The 21,502-nt window shown below is 43.5% G+C and overlaps 1 protein-coding gene across 1 annotated transcript in view; it reads right to left on the bottom strand.

Annotated features, from left to right (window-relative positions):
* Positions 1 to 21,502, bottom strand: part of LOC120027774 (dnaJ homolog subfamily C member 13-like) — a 58,553-nt gene that overhangs the window by 16,322 nt on the left and 20,729 nt on the right. The window contains exons 5-30 of the mRNA XM_038972801.1: positions 21,242 to 21,283; positions 19,998 to 20,198; positions 19,539 to 19,745; positions 19,252 to 19,347; positions 18,667 to 18,758; positions 18,281 to 18,447; positions 15,471 to 15,550; positions 15,221 to 15,390; positions 14,240 to 14,339; positions 13,966 to 14,073; positions 13,666 to 13,821; positions 13,337 to 13,393; positions 13,125 to 13,246; positions 12,890 to 12,965; positions 12,705 to 12,800; positions 12,436 to 12,576; positions 10,298 to 10,315; positions 7,032 to 7,114; positions 6,653 to 6,806; positions 6,431 to 6,534; positions 6,060 to 6,219; positions 2,150 to 2,314; positions 1,838 to 1,942; positions 1,421 to 1,623; positions 1,125 to 1,209; positions 599 to 753 (exon numbers count right to left, since the gene is read on the bottom strand). Of these exons, the coding sequence (XP_038828729.1) occupies positions 599 to 753; positions 1,125 to 1,209; positions 1,421 to 1,623; positions 1,838 to 1,942; positions 2,150 to 2,314; positions 6,060 to 6,219; positions 6,431 to 6,534; positions 6,653 to 6,806; positions 7,032 to 7,114; positions 10,298 to 10,315; positions 12,436 to 12,576; positions 12,705 to 12,800; positions 12,890 to 12,965; positions 13,125 to 13,246; positions 13,337 to 13,393; positions 13,666 to 13,821; positions 13,966 to 14,073; positions 14,240 to 14,339; positions 15,221 to 15,390; positions 15,471 to 15,550; positions 18,281 to 18,447; positions 18,667 to 18,758; positions 19,252 to 19,347; positions 19,539 to 19,745; positions 19,998 to 20,198; positions 21,242 to 21,283 (3,143 nt within the window). The remainder of the gene's footprint in view (positions 1 to 598; positions 754 to 1,124; positions 1,210 to 1,420; positions 1,624 to 1,837; positions 1,943 to 2,149; positions 2,315 to 6,059; positions 6,220 to 6,430; positions 6,535 to 6,652; positions 6,807 to 7,031; positions 7,115 to 10,297; positions 10,316 to 12,435; positions 12,577 to 12,704; positions 12,801 to 12,889; positions 12,966 to 13,124; positions 13,247 to 13,336; positions 13,394 to 13,665; positions 13,822 to 13,965; positions 14,074 to 14,239; positions 14,340 to 15,220; positions 15,391 to 15,470; positions 15,551 to 18,280; positions 18,448 to 18,666; positions 18,759 to 19,251; positions 19,348 to 19,538; positions 19,746 to 19,997; positions 20,199 to 21,241; positions 21,284 to 21,502) is intronic.

Genomic DNA, 21,502 nt, shown 5'->3' with positions numbered 1-21,502 from the left:
ACAGTAGGCTAACGTATATCAATAGTTTTAGGAACAGCAGTAACATCGGGCAGGATTTAGGCTACTAACTGCCTAGCCAGTTGCAGCTCAATCTTGGGTGCAATGATCACGTTCCTACACTGACTGACTGTGTGGAGGCTCATTGATTTAATGTTACGTTAGCCTACATGCTACACTAGCAAACATATATAGCTCTCGGCTATTTTAGCCACGACTTACCGTTCTTTGTGCAGCTTCAAATGTCGAACAAAGTTGTAAGTTGTTGCGCCTCCGACTAATTTTCTTCCCGCACTGCCACACGCAACTTTTTCTCAGCTGGCACAATATGATTGGCTGCTGTGCGATTCAAACTGTAATCCGTTAAATGAAGAGTTGATGCGCTGCACACTTTAAAAAAAAAATTTGGGCTTGGGGAGGGTATCAAGTCAGTTCGAGTCAAAAGGCTCGGGTCCAAGTTAAGTCACGAGTCATTGGTGAGTCAGTCGAGTTTCAAGTCATCATATTTGTGACTCGAGTCCACACCTCTGTTAAGTATGTGTGTGTGACATGAGTGTTTGACATGCGTGTGTGTCCGGTTGCATCTCTCCACCAGTCTGACCTGGCCACAGGCAGCACGTTGGAGCCGGTGTACATCATGATGAAGAAGAAGATGCCGGTGAGGTAGAGGCGCTGCAGGTTGGGGTTGTCCTGCATCACCAGGTACAGCACGTTGGCCACCTTCTCTACCAGGATGGGGTCAAAGGTCAGCAGCAGCTGATTGGAGATGGGAGGAGGAAATAGTACATGTTTCATTACATTTTATTTAACCAGGAAGTGCCATTGAGGTCAGAAGAATCTTTCACAAGGGAGACCTGGGTCTACATTTACCTCAGTACATTTCAGGGCTCGTATTCATAAAGCGTTTCAGAGTAGGAGTACTGATCTAGGATAAGTTAAACCTTTTAGATTATAAACAATGGAGCGGGGGACCTGATCCTAGATCAGCACACCTTATCTGAGATCCTTTATGAATACCAGTCCAGCTGGCTAAAGTGGTAGGATAGTGATTTGCATGACAACCAAAGATGTGAATGTTATTAACTATGGGAGGGAGATGGAGCTGATAATAGGTTGGTTTCACTCACCTGGACAATGTGAGGGAGGCAGGTGTTGTCACTGATCATTCTCTTGATCTTGGGTAAGGGACGAATAATGGCATTGTCCTGGTCCCTGGGGAAAGACGGAGACATACTCACACTTTAAACTGGGTTTCAGTGAGAGAGAAAATGAAAGAGGATAAAAGAGGGAGAAAATTAAAGTGAGAATGAAAGAGCAAGAGGGGGAATGAAAGAGAATAAGAGAGAGAGAACGAAAGAAAGTAAGAGACATTGAGAGAGAACAGAAGCAGGGGAAAGGAGATAACTGATGATCTTCTCCCTACCTGCTGGGGTAGTAGGAGCACATGGTGATGAACATGTTGAGGATGAGCGTGGCCAGGTCAGTCTCGTTCATTACTGCCTGCCCGCTGGCCAGCAGGCACCACTTGAGCTGGGGGATGGCATGCAGGGGGCGCCAGCCGTCCATGCCCTGGGCCCAGCAACGCGTCTTGGCCGTCAGCACGCCTGTGTTCCAGAATTCCTGCATCTGGAGCGGGGGTGGGGGGCACATGCATGTGTTCAGTCATAAAGATATCATACTTAGGGATAGTTCACCCATGTTACAAAATGTACCTTTTCATGGAGATACCAACAAAAATAAAACGAATTAATGCAACTGGATCCAGATAATCAGACCTAAGATCTTTCTTTTGAAGTAGAGCTAAGCATTAGTCTTGGTTTGGCATTCAATAGAAACATACCTCTTCGAAGCTAAAGGGGCCCCTCCTCTCTTTGTCTGCGTTCCCAAAGTACCACTCCTTCTCGCTCTCTCTCTTCATGTCCGCCCCGGCCTCGATCACATTGCTCTGACAGACACAAAGACATGTTATTAGCATGAAACCAGACAGACTGGCCTGTTACTGAAGCATATAGCTGCCAAAATTCTATTTGAATTCCAACAGCTATACGCTTCCATCACCTGTAACTGTATCAAAACATACAACTTTAGATATGTGATGAGAAGAATATGCTACCATTTGGGTGGTTCAGACAGGGCAGCGGTAAAGACCTACCTGTAGTGGGACGGTGGCTCGGCTGGTGTGTAGGTGGGCCAGGGTGAGCAGGTCCACTAGGATGCGAACTCCATTGGAGTCCATCACCTCCTTCACATTTTTCTTGTTGAGAATGAGTTTGTTAAGGAAAAGGATCAGTCTGTCTCTTTCCAGTTTGTCTGTAGACTGTAAATACAGAGGGGGAGAGGGAGAAGTTACCATTTCAAAACTGTGCCAAAAAGAACCCTGACAGTGTGTGTGTGGCTAAGGTGGCTTTTTGGGCACAATACTGCTTACAGAGCCGGCCGCGCATTCACCCTCCGCACACTGTACTACAATATGTCGAGTTCCCCTGTATTTGGGAGGGGAAAAGCTGTGTAGCCTAGTGCTTGTTTGTGTTTATGAGTCTTATCAAAAAATGTGCAACAATGTTGTGTACGTTTCCTGCTAAATCATCCATGGCTGATTTTTTACGCAATGGCCTAAATTAATTAATGGGCAGAACATTATAATGTATATAACCTAGTCTACAGGAATTTGATCAGTTAAGCCTACAGTTAATGCAAAAATATTCAGATCTGGTAAAAGGCCGACATTTGGTCGTTTCAATTAGGCAAAAAAATTAATAAAAAAGAGACTCTTTGGAACATGACTCTAGAAATTTGAAACATGATCATCTGCTGAAATGACAAACATCCATTTAGGGATATTGGATCCAAAAGCATAACTGTCTTCACTGGTGGTTAGTGCAACATAGTGCAGGTAATAAATTCAATGCAGTATTAGCCTTATATTTAGCTAATGAACGATGGGTTATTATGCATAGATAGAAAAAAAAAAAAATGTATTCCTGACATTTTTTTATATATATACACACAGTTGAAGTCGGAAGTTTACATACACCTTAGCCAAATACATTTAAACTCAGTTTCACAATTCCTGACATTTTATCCTAGTAAAAATTCCCTGTCTTAGGTCAGTTAGGATCACCACCTCATTTTAAGAAAGTGAAATGTCAGAATAATAGTAGAGAGTGATTTCAGCTTTTATTTCTTTCATCACTTTCCCAGTGGGTCAGATGTTTACAATATACTCAATTAGTATTTGGTAGCATTGCCTATAAATTGTTTAAAAATTGGGTCAAACTTTTCGGGTAGCCTTCCACAAGCTTCCCACAATAAGTTGGGTGAATTTTGGCCCATTCCTCCTGACAGAGCTGGTGTAACTGAGTCAGTGTTTGTAGGCCTCCTTGCTCGCACACGCTTTTTCATTTCTGCCCACACATTTTCTATAGGATTTCTATAGGTTCTGATGGCCACTCCAATACCTTGACTTTGTTGGCAAAATGGCTTAAGGACACAACTTTGGAAGTTTGTTTGGGGTTCATTGTCCATTTGGAAGACCTATTTGCGACCAATCATTTAACTTCCTGACTGATGTCTTGAGATGTTGCTTCAATATATCCACATAATTTTCCTCCCTCATGATGCCATCTATTTTGTGAAGTGCACCAGTCCCTCCTGCAACAAAGCACCCCCACAAGATGATGCTGCCACCCCGTGCTTCACAGATGGGATAGTGTTCTTCGGCTTGCAAGCCTCACCCTTTTTCCTCCAAACATAACGATGGTCATTATGGCCAAACAGTTCTATTTTTGTTTCATCAGACCAGAGGACATTTCTCCAAAAGGTACAATCTTTGTCCCATGTGCAGTTGCAAACCGTAGTCTGGCTTTTTTTAATGGCGGATTTGGAGCAGTGGCTTCTTCCTTGCTGAGGACTCGTTTTACTGTGGATATAGATACTTTTATACCTGTTTCCTCCAGCATCTTCACAAGGTCCTTTGCTGCTGTTCTGGGATTGATTTGCACTACTCGCACCCAAGTACGTTCATCTCTAGGAGACAGAACACGTCTCCTTCCTGAGCGGTATGACGGCTGCGTGGTCCCATGGTGTTTATACTTGCGTACTATTGTTTGTACAGATGAACGTGGTACCTTCAGGCATCTGGAAATTTCTCCCAAGGATGAACCAGACTTGTGGAGGTCTACAATTTATTTTCTGAGGTCTTGGCTGATTTCCCCATGATGTCAAGCAAAGGGTTGAGTTTGAAGGTAGGCCTTGAAATACATCCACTGGTACACCTCCAATTGACTCAAATTATTTTCAATTAGCCTATCAGAAGCTTCTAAAGCCATGACATAATTTTCTGGAATTTTCCAAGCTGTTAAAAGGCACAGTCAACTTAGTGTATGTATACTTCTGACCCACTGGAATTGTGATACAGTAAACTGTAAGTGAAAGAATCTGTCTGTAAACAATTGTTGGAAATTGACGTGTCATGCACAAAGTAGATGTCCTAACCGACTTGCCAAAACTATAGTTTGTTAACAAGAAATTTGTGGAGTGGTTGAAAAATGAGTTTTATTGACTACAGCCTAAGCGTATGTAAACTTCCGACTTCAACGGTACATGCATACATACATACCATATATACACACACACACACACACACACAAAAGTTTGGGGTCACTTAGAAATGTCCTTGTTTTTGAAAGAAAAGCAAATAAAAATTTTGTCCATTAAAATAACATCAAATTGATCAGAAATGCAGTGTAGACATTGTTAATGTTGTAAATGACTATTGTGGCTGGAATCTGCAGATTTGATATGGAATATCTACATAGGCGTACAGAGGCCCATTATCAGCAACCATCACTCCTGTGTTCCAATGGCACGTTGTGTTAGCTAATCCAAGTTTATCATTTTAAAAGGCTAACTGATCATTAGAAAAGCCTTTTGCAATCATGTTAGCACAGCTGAAAACTGTTGTCCTAATTAAAAAAGCAATACAACTGGCCTTCTCTATACTAGTTTAGTATCTGGAACATCAGCATTTGTGGGTTTGATTACAGGCTCAAAGTGGCCAGAAACAAAGAACTTTCTTCTGAAACCCGTCAGTCTAATCTTGTTCTGCGAAATTAAGGATAGTCCATGCGAGAAATTGCAAAGAAACTGAAGATCTCGTACAACACTGTGTACTACTCCCTTCACAGAACAGAGCAAACTGGCTCTAACCAGAATAGAAAGAGCAGTGTGAAACTGAGCAAGAGGACAAGTACATTAGTGTCTAGTTTTGAGGACTTGAGGCGTCTGTTTCTCACTGGCAGCTTTATTAAATAGTACCCGCAAAACCCCAGTTTCAACGTCAACAGTGAAGAGACGACTCCGGGATGCTGGCTTTCTAGGCAGAGTTCCTCTGTGTTTGCAACCCTGCCTAGAAGGCCATGTCTGACAAATTCTCTAAAACGACATTGGAGAGAAATGAACATTCAATTCTCTGCCAACAGCTCTGGTGGACATTCCTGCAGTCAGTATGCCAATTGCATGCTCCCTCAAATCTTGGAGACATCGGTGGCATTGTTGTGACAAAACAGCACATTTTAGAGTGGCCTTTTACTGTCCCCAGCACAAGGTGCACCTGTGTTCTGATCATGTTTAATCAGCTTCTTGATATGCCACACCTGTCAGGTGGATGGACCATCTTAGCAAAGGAGAAATGCTCACCAACAGCTTTTTGTGCGTATGGAACATTTCTGGGATCTTTTATTTCAGCTCATGAAACATGAGACCAACACTTTACATGTTGTGTTTATAGTTTGGTTCAGTATATATTAATTACATTTAGTTATTATGCATTAGCCTACAAGGTATATATTTTAGATTGATATAAAATTGGTATTTTAAAGTTGGTATTTTATTAGATAGCCTTCAGCTTTCATAGTGAGTTTCCCAGCCAAGCCAACCCCCGCCGATGTGTTTGTGCGGGGCCAAGCGTGCACTGCAATTGAGTTCTCTTTGGCTGAACCATTCATGCAAAAATGTTGAGCTATGCGATACTGCTTTGTTTTGTCTGTGTCAGCACCACTGACCCGGTCCAGCATGCCCATGATGTACTTGGTGTCAGTGAAGGGGCCAATCTCATTGCAGCACTTCCCATAGACGACAGTGAGGGCCTGTAGGCACAGGCACTTCATGGTGACTTTGGGTGTGAGCAGGAAACGGTGGTAGAGCTCATTGAAGAACTCATACCTAAGAGAGAGAAAGAGAGAGAGAGCAAGAGAGCGAGAAAGAGAGCGATGTATGGACGGAGGAATATTGTGGATTGAAACGTTTACTTTGGAAAAATGTAACAATTGAAACATTTTAAGTTATGCCTTTCGATTGGATGCCAGAGCAACATTGTCATTAGATGGCTTAGACATTAGATGGCTGATCGTGTTGTAGGTAGCGGATGTCTTACGATCTCTTGATGGACCCCGACTCGTCCGTCTGATCCGCTTCCAGCAGCAGACGCAGGTAATAATCACCAATCTTTATCTCATCCGAAAGGCACTCGTACTTGACCTGCAACACACACACACACACACGCAAAAGCACATAACCCACACACACACGTTAGCTACCAATCCACATGCTGTGTTGATTAATGATCATATCATCGTAATTTGGTTTGAACCCTGACCTCAAACTCCTGGTGGTTCCAGGAAATGACGCTAGCGTTGCCCAGCTCGCGGTCTACACCAAAGGCCCTCATCTCACCCTCAAGAGCATCCCGCAGTTCCTCCCGTGTCTTCAGGTTCCAGATGAGGTTGGGCCGCGCGTGGTCCAACTGGAACCTGCGACAAAGGAGAACCGGAGATGGGACTACTTATCCAAAACCAAAATAATCACTTTTCATGCATTGATTGAATTTATTTCATAATTTAAAGTAGAAGGCTGCTCCAGCTGGAGAAACATTTATATACATGAAAAATTGTCGAGGACAAAACACAATTAAGCCTATACTAGTAAGAGAGACAGTAAGGAGGGCATTTTGCGAGTACGTGACCAAGTGTAGCTACCTGTAGTAGAAGAGCTCCCAGTTGGCTTCAATCTTGATCCTCTGTCTCCTCTTCCTCAGAATGACAGGCTTTTGGTTGGGGTTCTATAGAAGAGCAGCCAAGAACAATATCAGTCAGTCACTACACATTCTCTCCGGGTTGTTGGACAACTGCTCTACATGAAAGGATAAGACAATGTGAGTGGATGAGTTCAGCTGCCATGATTATGACACCACTCACACCAGCGTTCATGGTAGCCTGAGTGCCAGTCTTTTTGTGCTATCATGCCAACTCCCTGTCACTCATTGTCATACCAAATTGTCATGTTTGGCTTGATAATGACAGTAATGGAGTTGGCAAGGGCACATACAGATCTGGGTCTAGACTACGTTCAAGGTACAACAATCAATACACAGATGATAGATAAAAACAAATACGAAGGTATGGCATGTATTGAATAGTGATGGGGGAAAAATGTATAGTTACATATCGGGATATTTTTTGTTGATTTTTGTGACTAAATCTTTATACATTTTTCTTGTTGGGGGGGCATGCACAATACACAAATTCATATAATTGAATAGTTAGCTTGCATCAAAGAGCAAAGCTGTCATCAAGGCAAAGGGTGGCTACTTTGAAGAATCTCAAATATAAAATATATTTTGATTTATTTAACACTTTTTTGGTTACTTCAAGATTCCATATGTGTTATTTCATAGTTCTGTCTTCACTATTATTCTACAATGTAGAAAATAGTAAAAATAAAGAAAAACCCTTGAATGAGTAGATGTGTCCAATCCTTTGACTGGTACTGTATATCTATTCCCAAATATTTAAAATGGGAAATGATTGGGATTCCATATGTCTTGAGAGGCAGGAGGGCAGATTTACTTAAGATGGAGCTGAATTAGTCTATGATCTTCAAAGCGTTTGGGAGGGATTGAGGAACACCTTCCTAATATTGAGTTGCATACCCCCCCTTTAACCTCAGAACAGCCTCAATTCGTCAGGGAATGGACCCATGTTGATTCCAATGCTTCCCACAGTTGTGTCAAGTTGGCTGGATGTCCTTTGGGTGGTGGACCATTCCTGATACACACGGTAAACGGTTGAGCGTGAAACTCAGCAGCGTTGCAGTTCTTGACGCAAACCAGTACACCTGGCACCTACTACCATACCTCGTTCAAAGGCACTTAAATATTTTATCTAGCCCATTCACCCTCTGAATGGCACACATACACAATCCATGTCTTAATTGTCAAGGCTTAAAAATCCTTCTTTAACCTGTCTCCTCCCCTTCATCTACACTGACTGAAGTGGATTTAACAAGTGACATCAATAAGGGATCATAGCTTTCACCTGGTCAGACCATGCATGAAAAGAGCAGGTGTCCTTAATATTTTGTATACTTAGTGTTTAAATGAGATGACGTGATCCGTAGAATTGAGAGATATTGGTGCAATTTCTTTCGATTGTCGAATTGCCTGGCCCAGGGACTCCATAGACAAAAATAGCAGAGGTGAGATGGGATCACCCTGCCTGCTACTTCTAGTTATTCTGAATGGAACAGAGCAGGCATTGCATGTTATTACTATGTCTGAGGGATTGGCATATCGTATTTATAATCATATTAATGAAATTGGAGCCAAGTCCCATATTATCCAACACAAAGATAATAATTTTCTAGTCTTTCAAAATATTTTTCTATGTCAAGAGATAGAACTGCCCATGGATCTTTGGTTTCTGATGAAGAATGTAATGGAGGCTGTCTTTTTTAAACAAATACGCTTTGGGGACAGGAGGACAGAATTTTAGAAAATAGTTTCATATCTGTGTTTATCACAGATTGAGAGCGATAGTGAGCACGCTGGGTGGTGTCATGAACCTTTTTTTTTATTTTTTAATAAAAGCTAAATTAGTGCTGTATTTACATCCCTTCCAAATAAACCTTTGTGAACGGCTGTGTTAATCATTTCAAGTAACAGTGGACCTAATTGGTTCCAACATTTGAAATTGACCTCAGGCGGAATACCGTCACAACCAGGTGATTTGCCTTTATTCATGTTATCCAATGCCCCTTTGAGTTCAGAGAGAGAGAGAGAGATATTTGGGGGCTCTCAAGCTGGCTTCCTCTGTTGAGAGAAGAGGAGTTCTTATATCTTAAAAAAAAAGACTTGATCTGACTGTGTGAATTTACAAACAGAGGTGTACCATTTGTTATAGAAAAGGGAGAATCTTTGGTTGATTCATTTAGGTTCTGATAGTAATTCACCTGTGACAGATTCAATAGTTGCAATATCCGCTAATTGATCATTACTGCAAAGCTTGTTTGCCAGTAGACAACATTATTTTTGAAGATATCATATCGACAATATCACAATATTATTTTTGAACTAGTTGGCTGTACCTGCCCCAAAACTCCAGTGTTTTTCCTTCATAGCTTGTTCCCCATCTTTTTTTCTTTAAATAGGGAGCCAATTTATTTTCAGCACTTTTATTTCCATGACTGATCAAAACTAGTTCTCTCATGGCTCTATCTTGTCCCTCTGCAGCAGACATATGGTGAGTAATATGTTTGAACATCGAATCTCAATAAAATCACAGTATCGAATCGCAATACATATAGAATCGTGAGAATTGCAATACATTTACTGACCAGATCAGTCACTCAATATAGTCTTCGTTCACAGTCACTGCTGTCCTTGTCTGTTCCTAAGGCTAGAACTGAGATGGGGAAACAATCTTTTTTTTAATGCCCATTCATCCTGGAACATGCTTCAGAAGATTTTAAAGTTATGGGAGTTAGTGTCTTTGCCTGTTTTTAAGACTCTGATCGACAACACTATTTGTGATAACTGCAGTTGTTTCTAATCTTCAATTGTATCTTTAACTTGTAACACTTTGTCTTGTGTGTATTTTGTATTTTTCTGTAACATTTTATGGACACGCTGCCATTTCCCTGTTTTGCCTTCTTGCCAGGTCACCCTCGCAAAATAGGTTTTTAACCTGGTTAAATAAATAAAATTCACAATTTTTTTTTACTGTATTGATGAATTCAAATGGACGGACAACGTTTTAATGTCAAGGACCACCAGGTGAAAAATAATGTCATGATAACAAACACCAACAAAAACACACAACCTTTGGCATAAACAGTGACAAAAATCAAAATACAGAGATGGGATCCCACAACATCATTTGTTGCATGAGGTCTAAATGACTGACAGGTAAGAGGGGGAGGGGTCAAGAGGGAGGAAGAGGGGTACCTATTGGTCAGTTCTACTTACCAGGTTATTTCTGTCCTGCTGCATTTGATTGACAGCCGAGAACCACAACAGGCAAGAGAGGGAGGGTGGGGCAAGAGACAACAGAGAGAGATTATTGGTCCTCAGTCGGATCAAACAGAGATGCTTCTCAATTACGTTAGGTCAAAGGTCATCTGCATTATAATCCAAATCTTTATCGACATAAACAGTACAACAGTCTCCAGTCCAGATTCACCCACCGTATGCAATTATATATTTTTATCAAATTAATATGAATTAAATGCAAATCACAACAGTTGTGGTAGTGATTTGAGTGTTTGTGGTGATTGGTTGGCAAATAAAAGTCAATTAAATTATTGATTTGAGCTGGAATCACCTATACCCACATTAAGCCTTTAACAACTGTCTCATTCAGAATCTGCACTAATAAGTTCCTTTTAATCTTAGTACTTAGATGAAAAAAAACTAGTGTGGTGAGAGAAAATCCCAGGAAAACGCCATATTATTAAGTATAGGTGAACTTCGGTTTGTGGCAGCGTCGTGGCCCAGTTGATATAATTTGATTAAAGATTTGAAGGGGAGCCAGAGCAGAGGCAGCTGTGGCCCGTACAGGAGGACAGAGAGATTCTTCTGTTAATGACTGACCCGGTCAGATGGTCTGCTCTACTCAACGACACATATTAGTCCTTCTAACAAGACTTCTAATTTGTTACACTAACCATGTTACTGTAAATGCTTCCATTACATTCTGTCAACATAACTCACGGTGTTATTCATACACTTAGTTGCCAAAAGTAGAAGTCATAACTGCACCAAGAGTTTTAATAGCAATCCCAGCACCAATACACTTTTAAACCTCTTAAGGATCCACACCTTTTTTTCAATTTCCACCTAAAATGACATACCCAAATCTAACTGCCTGTAGCTCAGGACCTGAAGCAAGGATATGTATATTCTTGATACCATTTGAAAGGAAACACTTTGAAGTTTGTGGAAATGTGAAATGAATGTAGGAGAATAACACATTAGATCTGGTAAAAGATAATACAAAGAAAAAACCAACCATTTTTTTGTTTTCTCTTTGTATGGTCATCTTTGAAATGCAAGAGAAAGGCCATATTGTATTATTCCAGCCCAGGTGCAATTTAGATTTTGGCCAATAGAGGGCAGCAGCGTATGTGCAAAGTTTAAGACTGATCCAATGACCCATCGCATTTCTGTTAACAATTTTGTATCAAGACTGCCCAAATGTGCCTAATTGGTTTATTAATAACTTTCCAAGTTCATAACTGTGCACTCTCCTCAAACAACAGCATGGTATTATTTCACTGTAATAGCTACTGTAAATTGGACAGTACAGTTCGATGAAGAAGAATTTAAGCTTTCTGCCAATATCAGATATGTCTATGTCCTGGGAAATGTTCTTGTTACTTACAACTTCATGCTAATTGCATTAGCCTACATTAGCGCAACTGTCCAGCGGGGGACCCACCGATCCCGTAAAGGTTTTAAAAAGATTTCTGTGGATCCCTCTGACACACATAGACAAGCAGAGACACCACACATGAAGTAAGCAGCACATATGCTAGCCATGGGCTCCCGAGTAGCGCAGCGGTCTAAGGCACTGCATCTCAGTGCTAGAGGCTCACTACAGACCTTGGTTCAATTCCAGGCTGCATCAGATCTGGCCGTGATTGGGAGTCCCATAGGGCTGCGCACAATTGGCCCAGCGTCGTCCAGGGTAGACCGTCATTGTAAATAAGAATTTGTTATTAAGTGACTTAACTAGTTAAACAAAGGTTAAATAAAACATTTATAAATAAAATATCTGCTCAGTGGCCTCAAAAACAGCAAAGAAAACGGTTTGTTAGAATGTGGTTCAAAACCCCACAGGTTGCCCGAGTGTCTCCCCCAAGCCAGGTAGTGGCAAAGCTGCTGGATGTTAGCCATGCTAACTGGTACTGCAGTACCTGGACCAGTCCAGCGGACAGCTATGGAAGCAGTAGTGTGCGTCTCAGGAGTCTGCAATACCGTTCAGCGCCAGCAGGAGGAGCAAGAGCCAGCGGAGCCAGAATGAGGGCATTACCATTAGAGCTACTGGCCCAGAATGAAGCCCCTGAATGGGGGGAGAAAAGCGAGCAGTGAGTCCCTCTCCTCACCTCCTTCTGGGCAATGCCCATCTTGTCCCTCCAGTGCATCAGCACAATGTCAGCTTTCTCCTTGGCAAACTTCTCCACCTCTTTGGCTGCTTTGCCCGCCACCCGCTGCCAGTCAGGCACCTTTTGCCAACCAAACTGGTCCTGTAGTCGACAAACAGGGAAAAATATACAGTACTGTTAACATACAAGCACACATTCATTTCTAAAAAAAGGTACCACAATAGAGTGGGTACAGGGGAATTTGGGCTAGTGTCTCTACAACAGGTTACCGTGGCGATCTTGACGTTGTCACGGATGTGCATCCTGTCCACGTCTTTCTCCGGGACGGGATCAAGGCTGTCCAGGTATGCCAGCAGCCCCGTCGGCTGAGGGGAGAGTGAGATGGAGAGAATGTAGACAATATCAAGTTCCCTGTACACAAGTGAATTGCCTGAACACCTGTCTGGAGCCTCACCAGTATTCTGTTGAGGAGGTTCATGGCAATGGGGTTCTCTGCAGTCCACAGGCCCACAAGGTGACGACTTAGCTGCCTGTGGGAAAAACAGTTAAAAAACCATGAGTGAGTTTGTCAGAATCCAAAATTGAGATAAGGATACATAATTTGGACTTTTGAGTAAATCATGCATGGATGTTATGGGAGATTTGTGTATAAATTTGAAGTAAACAGATTTCGACCCATTGTCCTTTACCTGTTGGTGAGCATCCTCTGGTCTGAGCTGATGGTGAACATGGAGGTGTGTAGGTGTCTGGGCAGTGCCCCCTCACTCAGAGCCAGCTCCTGCATCTTAGTGGCTATCTCCTTATCCCCCTCCTTATAAAAAAAACTAAATATTAATCATCACCAATATGATCATCAAAATTCTCCTCTTTTTCATATTAAGTCATGCTCCCCCAGCCTCACCTCAATGATGGCCTTCATGACCAGGCCTGCTCCCTTCACAATGGCCATAGAGGGGTGCTAACAAAAAAAATAACAAAAAAAAAGTCACACATACCTTATAGAAAGCAAAGACACCGTTTGTAGACGCTCTTTCTTCTTTTCAATTTATCTTTTCGTTTTACCCACCTCCACCTTTCACCCCTCTTTCTTTAACTGTTTTTCCTTGTTTGGAAAAGTCATAAAATCAACAATCCTCCCATCATTTCCCCTTTCTCTTAGTCTGAAATCCAAAAAAAAATGTGCATATCTGTTGGATTCCATACTACCTTTCTCTCACCCCTCCTAGCTACCTGGAAGAGTTTGAAGAGGGTGCGTCCGTTGGAGGCCACCATCTCCAGCAGCATATCAAACTGCTGACCCTCGCTGGTCTCGCTGTAGGGGGCGCACAGGGCAAAGGTCAGGAAGTCTAGCAGCGAGCTGATCACCAGTGCCCCTGTGCCGTGTTCCTAGAGGGAGGGTAGAGAAGTCGAAAAAAGAAGAGTGTAAAGGAGACTAAAGGAAAGGAACCAAGATGGCTTCCTTTGGTTTACTGCCGGGTTTCGGGACGACCAACAAAAAAGGTTAGTGGAGGTTGAGGCTGACAAACGTACCACGTTGCTGACAAACTTCTCTAGAAGGTTCTCCAGGAATTTCTTGGAAGACATCAGTGAGGCCTTGTTCAGTTGCTCCTGACGCAGGTCGTAGTCATCGTGCATCGGCTGCAAATTAAAATTGCTATTCAATTGAAAATTCTCTATTTAAAATTGTGCATTACCAAAAGCAGTCACATTCTGTGTACTGTCATGTCGCCACACCAATATTGTGTGTAAGATGGTGTGTGTGTGCGCTTTCAGTACCTGCTCGGGGAATGCAAATGGAACTTACACACATAAGAGCACAGAGCATGTCTACGGCGGCGTGTGTCACTCCGTTGTTGTTCCTCTTCAGAGCTTTCACCGTTTTCACCCCCAACTTCTCCCGGAACCTGCAAAACACACACACAGATTCAACTAGACAGAGACTCACTCATTCATTTCATTGACATGATAGGGAGACAGTCATTGACACTGGAAATTCAAAAAGGGCCTCATATTTGATACACAAATATATTTTTCAAGGGGTCTGGGGGTTTATTCTCAATTCCACAGGAACCAAGAATAGAAATACACATCCTCTCATACATCTCAGTGACCCCAGAGGAGAAAGAGATAGTCCTGGATATATGAGAGAGAAAGAGAGACCCAGTTCAGAGGAGAGAAAGAGAGACCCAGTTCAGAGGAGAGAAAGAGAGAAGCACACACAAACTGTACACAGGCAGACAGAGGTGAAGAAGAGATGGAAGGATGACATCACTTCTCTTTTGCTCTCCCAGTGTTTGAGACACATGAAAGGAGAGTAGTAGACAGATAGCAGGCTAGCCAGCCAGAGACTGACAGCAGGCCAGAGAGACAGAAACAGAGCAAACGGGCAGAGGCAGACAGACAGACAAACAGACGTAGTCAGTCAGTGAGGCAGACAGAGGAAGTTAGACAGACAAGAGGCAGACAGAGAGGGCAGACTGAGATGTATGGATTCATATTTACGTTCCATCTGTGAATCCAGACCCTTGACCAGACCTTGGAATGACAGAGTATGTCTGTTACCTACACGCTTACCACAACACTGCATAGCAATAACTATCAGTAGGAGAGAGGGGGACGGAAAGAGAAGGATGGGGAGAATGTAGCAGAGGTGGGGAGAGATGAAGAGAACAATTAGACAGTCAGAGCTTTGAAGGAGGGAGAGAGGGGTAGTGAGAGGAGAAACGTAAAGTCAGGAAGAAATGTTAGCAGTGTGTGTGTGTGTGTGTGTGTTTTGATGCCTTACTTGGGCAGCTGTGTGAAGGCCTGGAAACCTGCCTTGGAGGCTACGAGGCGTCGGATGGCGTGAAAGTGGCTCTCCAGCTCGACGTTGAGGCCCGGCAGCTCACTCTCCTGGGACAGCAGGGCCAAGATGGCGTTGCTGATCAGCTTCTCCTTGTTCTCTGAAAACAGACCCTGAGAGACGGGCGGAGGAGTGTTAAGGTAGGCCTAATACACTTACAGACACACTCTCCTTGGTAGGCTTGAACACTCACGTCTTGGGTGACTGCATGCAGCACGCCGCTGTAGGATACGTTAGCGTTGAATCTGAACACTGCGTCTGCAAAGTTTCCATCTGAGAAGGACAGACAGACACTTTGTCAAACTAGTTCTCATCAAGCCTGAAAGTTAAAGCCTGGTCCGACATTACATAAATTAAATGAGCCCGAGCGCGAAAAAGGCAGATTTCTAGAAAACAGTATATTGATTTAAACTGGTGTTGAGAACAATGCGGCGGAGGCGGGCTGAATCTGAGTGAGGAGACGAGGAAACAGCCCTTGGGCACTGGTTCTCAATCCTGGTCCTGGGGAACCAAAGGGGTGCACATTTTTGTTTTTGCCCTAGCACTACACAGCTGATTCAAATTATCAACTCATCATGAGGCTTTGAATCAGGTTTGTAGTGCTAGAGCAAAAATAAAAATGTGCACCCCTTTGGGTCCCCAGGACCAGGTTTGAGAACCCCTGCACTTGGGCCTACAAAAAGAGCAGAGAGAGGAAATCTCACCTTAGTTATGATCCACTGAATGATGAAAATATTGAAATAAAGTAGGATAATGTAATTAAAAGGCATGTATCAAATTGTTCCTTAAACTGAAACCCCCAAAGTCATATCCAACTATTATACAAATTTAAATCAATAGTCATATGTGGTCACCTAGATCATTTCAGCACCATTTTGATTGAGACAGCACCATTGTGGATTTTTAAATTTTTTATTAACCCTTATTTTACCAGGTATGTTGACTGAGAACACATTCTCATTTACAGCAATGCCCTGGGGAATAGTTACAGGGAAGAGGGATAAATGAGCCAATTGGAAGCTGATTTTGATAAATCAATCCATGTCAGATTTTTGTTTTCACTGAATCTCCGTTTGGATATTTGGTAGGGATGTCACGATTCATCGCTAAGTATCCGTCCCCGATTCATACGTTTAAGATACTAGAGCATCGGTCTGCAGATCCCAAACCGATCCAAACGTAGCATGCATCGGTCAGAAAAATCGATTCAAATATGACAAATCGCCGTTTCACAATTATATATAATTTGTATATTACATTATTTCTACCTTCAGAAAATACCTCATCTTTTGTGATGACTGATGCGTCCTCACCTTCAGTGTCGAAGTAAGCATGTAATGGTGTTGACAGTCATTGATCTACAAGTAATTTTCCATGCCAACCCCAGGCAATATTAGTAGTCTACTGTAGTCAAACTGCGCACTGTGCCCAGCTTCACGCACTGACCAATGCGAAGTACGCGGCCTGATCTTGCACATCAGCACGGTACCTTCAGCTTCAAAGGCAAAAAATATATATAAGATAGTCAGCTTTATAAGTTGAGTGACAACCTATGTATACTTAACACAATTATAAACTCAACATGTAACGTGTTGGTCCCATGTTTCATGAGCTGAAATAAAAGATCCTTGAAAATGTTCCATATGCACAAAAAGCTTGTTTCTCCTTTGCCAAGATAATCCATCCACCTGACAGCTGTGGCATATCAATAGGCTGATTAAACAGCATGATCCTTCCACAGGTGCACATCACGCTGGGGACAATAAAAGGCCACTTTAAAATGTGCAGTTTTGTCACACAACACAATGCCACAGATGTCAAAAATGTTGAGGGAGCTTGCAATTGGCATGCTAAGTGCAGGAATGTCCACCAGAGCTGTTGCCAGAGAATTGAATGTTCATTTCTTTACCATAAGCTGCTTCCAATGTCGTTTTAAAGAATTTGGCAGTATGTCCAACAGACCTCACAACGTGTGACCACGTCAGCCCAAGACCTCCACATCCTGCATCTTCACCAGCTGATGAAACTGGTGAGTATTTCTGTCTGTAATAAAGCCCCTTTGTTGGGAAAAACTCATCCTGATTGGCTGAGCCTGGCTCCCCAGTGGGAGGGTCTGGCTCCCAAATGGGTGGGCCTATGATCTCCCAAGCCCACCCATGGCTACACCCCTGCCCAGTCATGTGAAATCCTTAGATTAGGGCCTCATGAATTTTTTTCAATTGACTGATTTCATTATTTGAACTGTAACTCAGTAAAATCGTTGTAATTGTTGCGTTTATATTTTTGTTCAGTATAATTTGCTAGGTTATTGTTATCTATGCGCGGTTGAAAATATTGTTTTACCAGAATAAAAGTAAACGGTCAAAACCATTCAATTTTGAGATGGGGGTGAAATCCAAAACTATATTGATAAATATTGATACATTACTAGCTCAAACACGTAATCTGCAAAAATGAATTAGTGGGTGATGGTGATTTCAGAACCCAAGTGGGGGAGATAAAAAAATAAAAATAGGCCACATTGCTGCCCCTCCACTAATCTGATAGGGTGGTGCTAGATGCCGTGTCTACCTTATGGCTCAGCTCAGGTACATACATCATGTACACACACTAAAAATGAGGCTGGGGAATAGTTAGCTAAATTGAGGTGAGTGCTCATGACCATCTTTATTCAAGTTTGCTCATGTATAAGCTGATCAGAACATTTTGCTAGCATGTTATGTAGCTTAAAAAAGTGGATTTTCCTCTTCACTCGCATAGCAGTCCGTCCTTCTCCCGTCCAAAAGCCTACAACTTGTCTGATAATCAATCGATGTGCTTCTCCTGATACTGAGATGCACTGCCTGTCGTGGTCTGTCATATTCATTTGGGGGGCACACCTGAGCGATTGCTATTGGACAAGCTCAGGTAGTACCCCCCAGTTTAAGTCAGTTTTCTTCCATTTAGTGAATACTGAACACACCCCAGGTCAAAAATCAAACCTGTGATAGGGGTGTCACTCACTAGGGGGTGCTGCCAGAAATTTGAGGTGCAGGCTCTCCACTTCCTCATCCACGGGCATGCTCATTAGGCCCCAGCGCTGGCCCCGCTGGGTGGGGGCCATCTTCACACACACGTCCCTATTCCCCGACGCACGCACACCGTCCAGCAGGCTGGCCATTAGGGAGTCCCTAAACACACACATCACATTAAGTCATAAGAGAGAGACAAGGATATGCAGATATGATGCACACACAGACAATATATAAAAAGACAACGATGCAGGACAGGGAATACAGTACAAATGAGCAGGGTGTGAACGGGAACAGATTTAGTGAGCTTAGCCAACAGAAAAGGAAACGGGAGGGCAGATATGACATTTGCCATTATAGAGCCGTTTTGTGCTGTACCTGTCTGTAGAGCAGTACTTCCTGATCTGGCCTCTGATGAACTCTATGGCGAACACCTGGGGGTTCTCCGCATCGCAGATGAGAGCAAACACCTGCACACACAGTTTACTGCAAATGACACTAGCACAACGGTGCTTCAGTGCAATTCACTTGAAAAAGACATGGCATTTAACAGAGCCTGAGGCAGAAGCCAGGTCATAGAAATAGAATGAATAGAAACGACAGTTCTGAAAGCCACATAACACATCAAGGAAAATTAGACGTCTACCAATTTGATGGGTCAGCCCCAGTGTTTGTGTGGGTCAGCCCCAGTGTTTGTGTGGGTCAGCCCCAGTGTTTGTGTGGGTCAGCCCCAGTGTTTGTGTGGGTCAGCCCCAGTGTTTGTGTGGGTCAGCCCCAGTGTTTGTGTGGGTCAGCCCCAGTGTTTGTGTGGGTCAGCCCCAGTGTTTGTGTGGGTCAGCCCCAGTGTTTGTGTGGGTCAGCCCCAGTGTTTGTGTGGGTCAGCCCCAGTGTTTGTGTGGGTCAGCCCCAGTGTTTGTGTGGGTCAGCCCCAGTGTTTGTGTTGGAATTGTAGCAGACACTCACCTCTCCAAAGGGCTTGATGGTGACTATATTGTAGGAGGCTGGGTCTCTCTCCACCAGACATGTCTCTGTCAGGCACAGGATCCTCTTGACGGGCTCCTGCCAGGGACAAACAGCACGGGAGAAGTTAGTCTCAAGTTGATAAGGGTCAGTTGACTACAAAGCACATTTTAATCTCAATGTCCTAACAAAGTCAAAATCTCCTCATAAAAAAAGGTAAACAGGTCAAATAAAAAGGTCATTTATAAATGTCATGGAAGGAACGATGGTGATGGCAGTTAGATTCTGACCGAGTGGCGCGGGGAGACCTTCTGCACCACGAACTCTGCCAGGGAGGTGATGCACTCGTCCGAGCCGTACTTCCCAAGTCGGTCCGTCACAAAGTCCTCGAAGGTCAGCGGGTCCTTACGCAGCCGCAGAGTGATGCCGATGAAGTTACCCGCGTGCTCAATGGCGCTTTTGATGATCTCGTCCCGATGCTCTGACGCAAACAGGTGCTGAGGGGGTTGGATGGGGCAGATGGAGAAAGGGATGGGGTGGTGGTGAGAGGGATGAGAGGGAAGAGAAAGAGGGATGGGAAGGTGGAAAGAGGGGGATGAGGGAGAGTGTGAGAGTGCAATTAAAACAGTACGTGCGCTAGTCAGTCCTGGACAGTGGAATTTCTCAAGGGAATAAACACATATTTGCACACAGACAATTAAACCTTTAGAGACTAAGAGGCACACACACCCTACCCCCCTGGTACGTACCAGTCGGCTGAAGCCCCCATAGAGGATGCAGAAGCCCCCATGGTAGTCGTTGAGCTCAGCAAAGCACTCCAAGGAGCGGTAGTCGTAGGAGCACACGACCCGGTTGGTCTGGGAGTCAATCTGGTCGATTCCCCCCGGGGTCACCTCCAGGCTCACAGATTTCCGCGTGTCGCTCCAGTGGTGCTTGTAACAGTTGTAGCGCTGACGGGACACACAAAGTGGACAAAACTGGTCATGGCATCACGGCATAATATAGCTCTGGTTCAGGGTGTCACGTGCAGTTTGGGGAAGGCTCAGCGTCAGCAAGCCACATGTACAGTAACACCCCGGACCAGAGCTAGACATGATAACGCCTAGAGATCTATCAGACATTCAAACGCAAACCAATCAATCAAATTGACAATGTCCGTTTTTTACCCCTCACAACTAATGGATATAGAAAGTGAACCACTATAGAAGACCTTGGTTTAAAAAAAAATATGAAGATAATCCTTGTCTGTGCCTGGCTGCCCTTTTAAAAACATAGAATGTGTCCCAAAATGACACCCTATTCCCAATGTAGTGCACTACTTTTAACCAGGGCCTATAGGGAATAGGGTGCCATTTGAGACGTAACCATAGTGCTCCTCTTTGATGAGATCACCAGGAAGTTGTATTGATCTGTGCTGTAGATGAAAGTCACCCTTAAGGGGAGCAGGCGAGTGGCTGCTCTATTCCAACCTCTCTCTCCCAGGGAAATGGGATTGTGCTGATGGAGGAGAACGCACAGAGGCTACGTCCCAAATGGCACCCTATTCTCTATATAGTGCACTACTTTTAAACCAGCGCAAATGGCACTACATTGGGAATAGGGTGCCATTTTGGACGCGGTGTGAGACACTAAATAAAATCCTCGGGGTTCCTGACTGAGTCTGCTAGACCAGCTCAGTGCGGGAGAAAGAGAGAGAGAGGAGACATCCTATTATTATCATCAACTCAGGAAGAACAACAACTAGAGGCTGCTCCACTCTGCCCTTCTTCCTCCTCTTTGCTCTACTCAACATGGCCCTGGGGTGTGTGGGGTGTGTGTTTTACTCGTCCCCACGTCCCCCCCCCCCTTTGATTTGTTCTTATCGCCATTCATATTCTATAGTGTGGTCCTGCATTCTGTAAAGGAGCACTTCATTCTTTCGGTTCTCCTTTCACTCGTTTGTTCAGGTCTTCATTCCCTCCCTCTTTTCGCCATTCCCTCAGTCAAGACTTACCCTGCCAGTTATCTTTCCTTCTGAGAAGTCTGTTCTGAATCTCTGCAGAGAGAAAGAGAGACCAGATTAAACATGTATCCACTGTAATCTGGGCCTGTATTCATTATACTTCTCAGTGCTGAATTTAGACCCGTTTTGTCTTCTACATCATAATGAAGAAGACTACGTGACAGGGGCGCTGATCCTAGATCAGCACTATTACTGTATCCTGGATAGGTAGAGGATACAGATATCACCCTTTGAATAAGTGTAATTACACAT

The sequence above is a fragment of the Salvelinus namaycush genome, chromosome 33 (genome assembly GCF_016432855.1).
Source record: "Salvelinus namaycush isolate Seneca chromosome 33, SaNama_1.0, whole genome shotgun sequence".
NCBI classification, from domain to species: Eukaryota; Metazoa; Chordata; class Actinopteri; order Salmoniformes; family Salmonidae; genus Salvelinus; species Salvelinus namaycush.
Note: the sequence above shows the minus strand (reverse complement) of the source record. Positions and strands in the feature narration are given on the sequence as shown.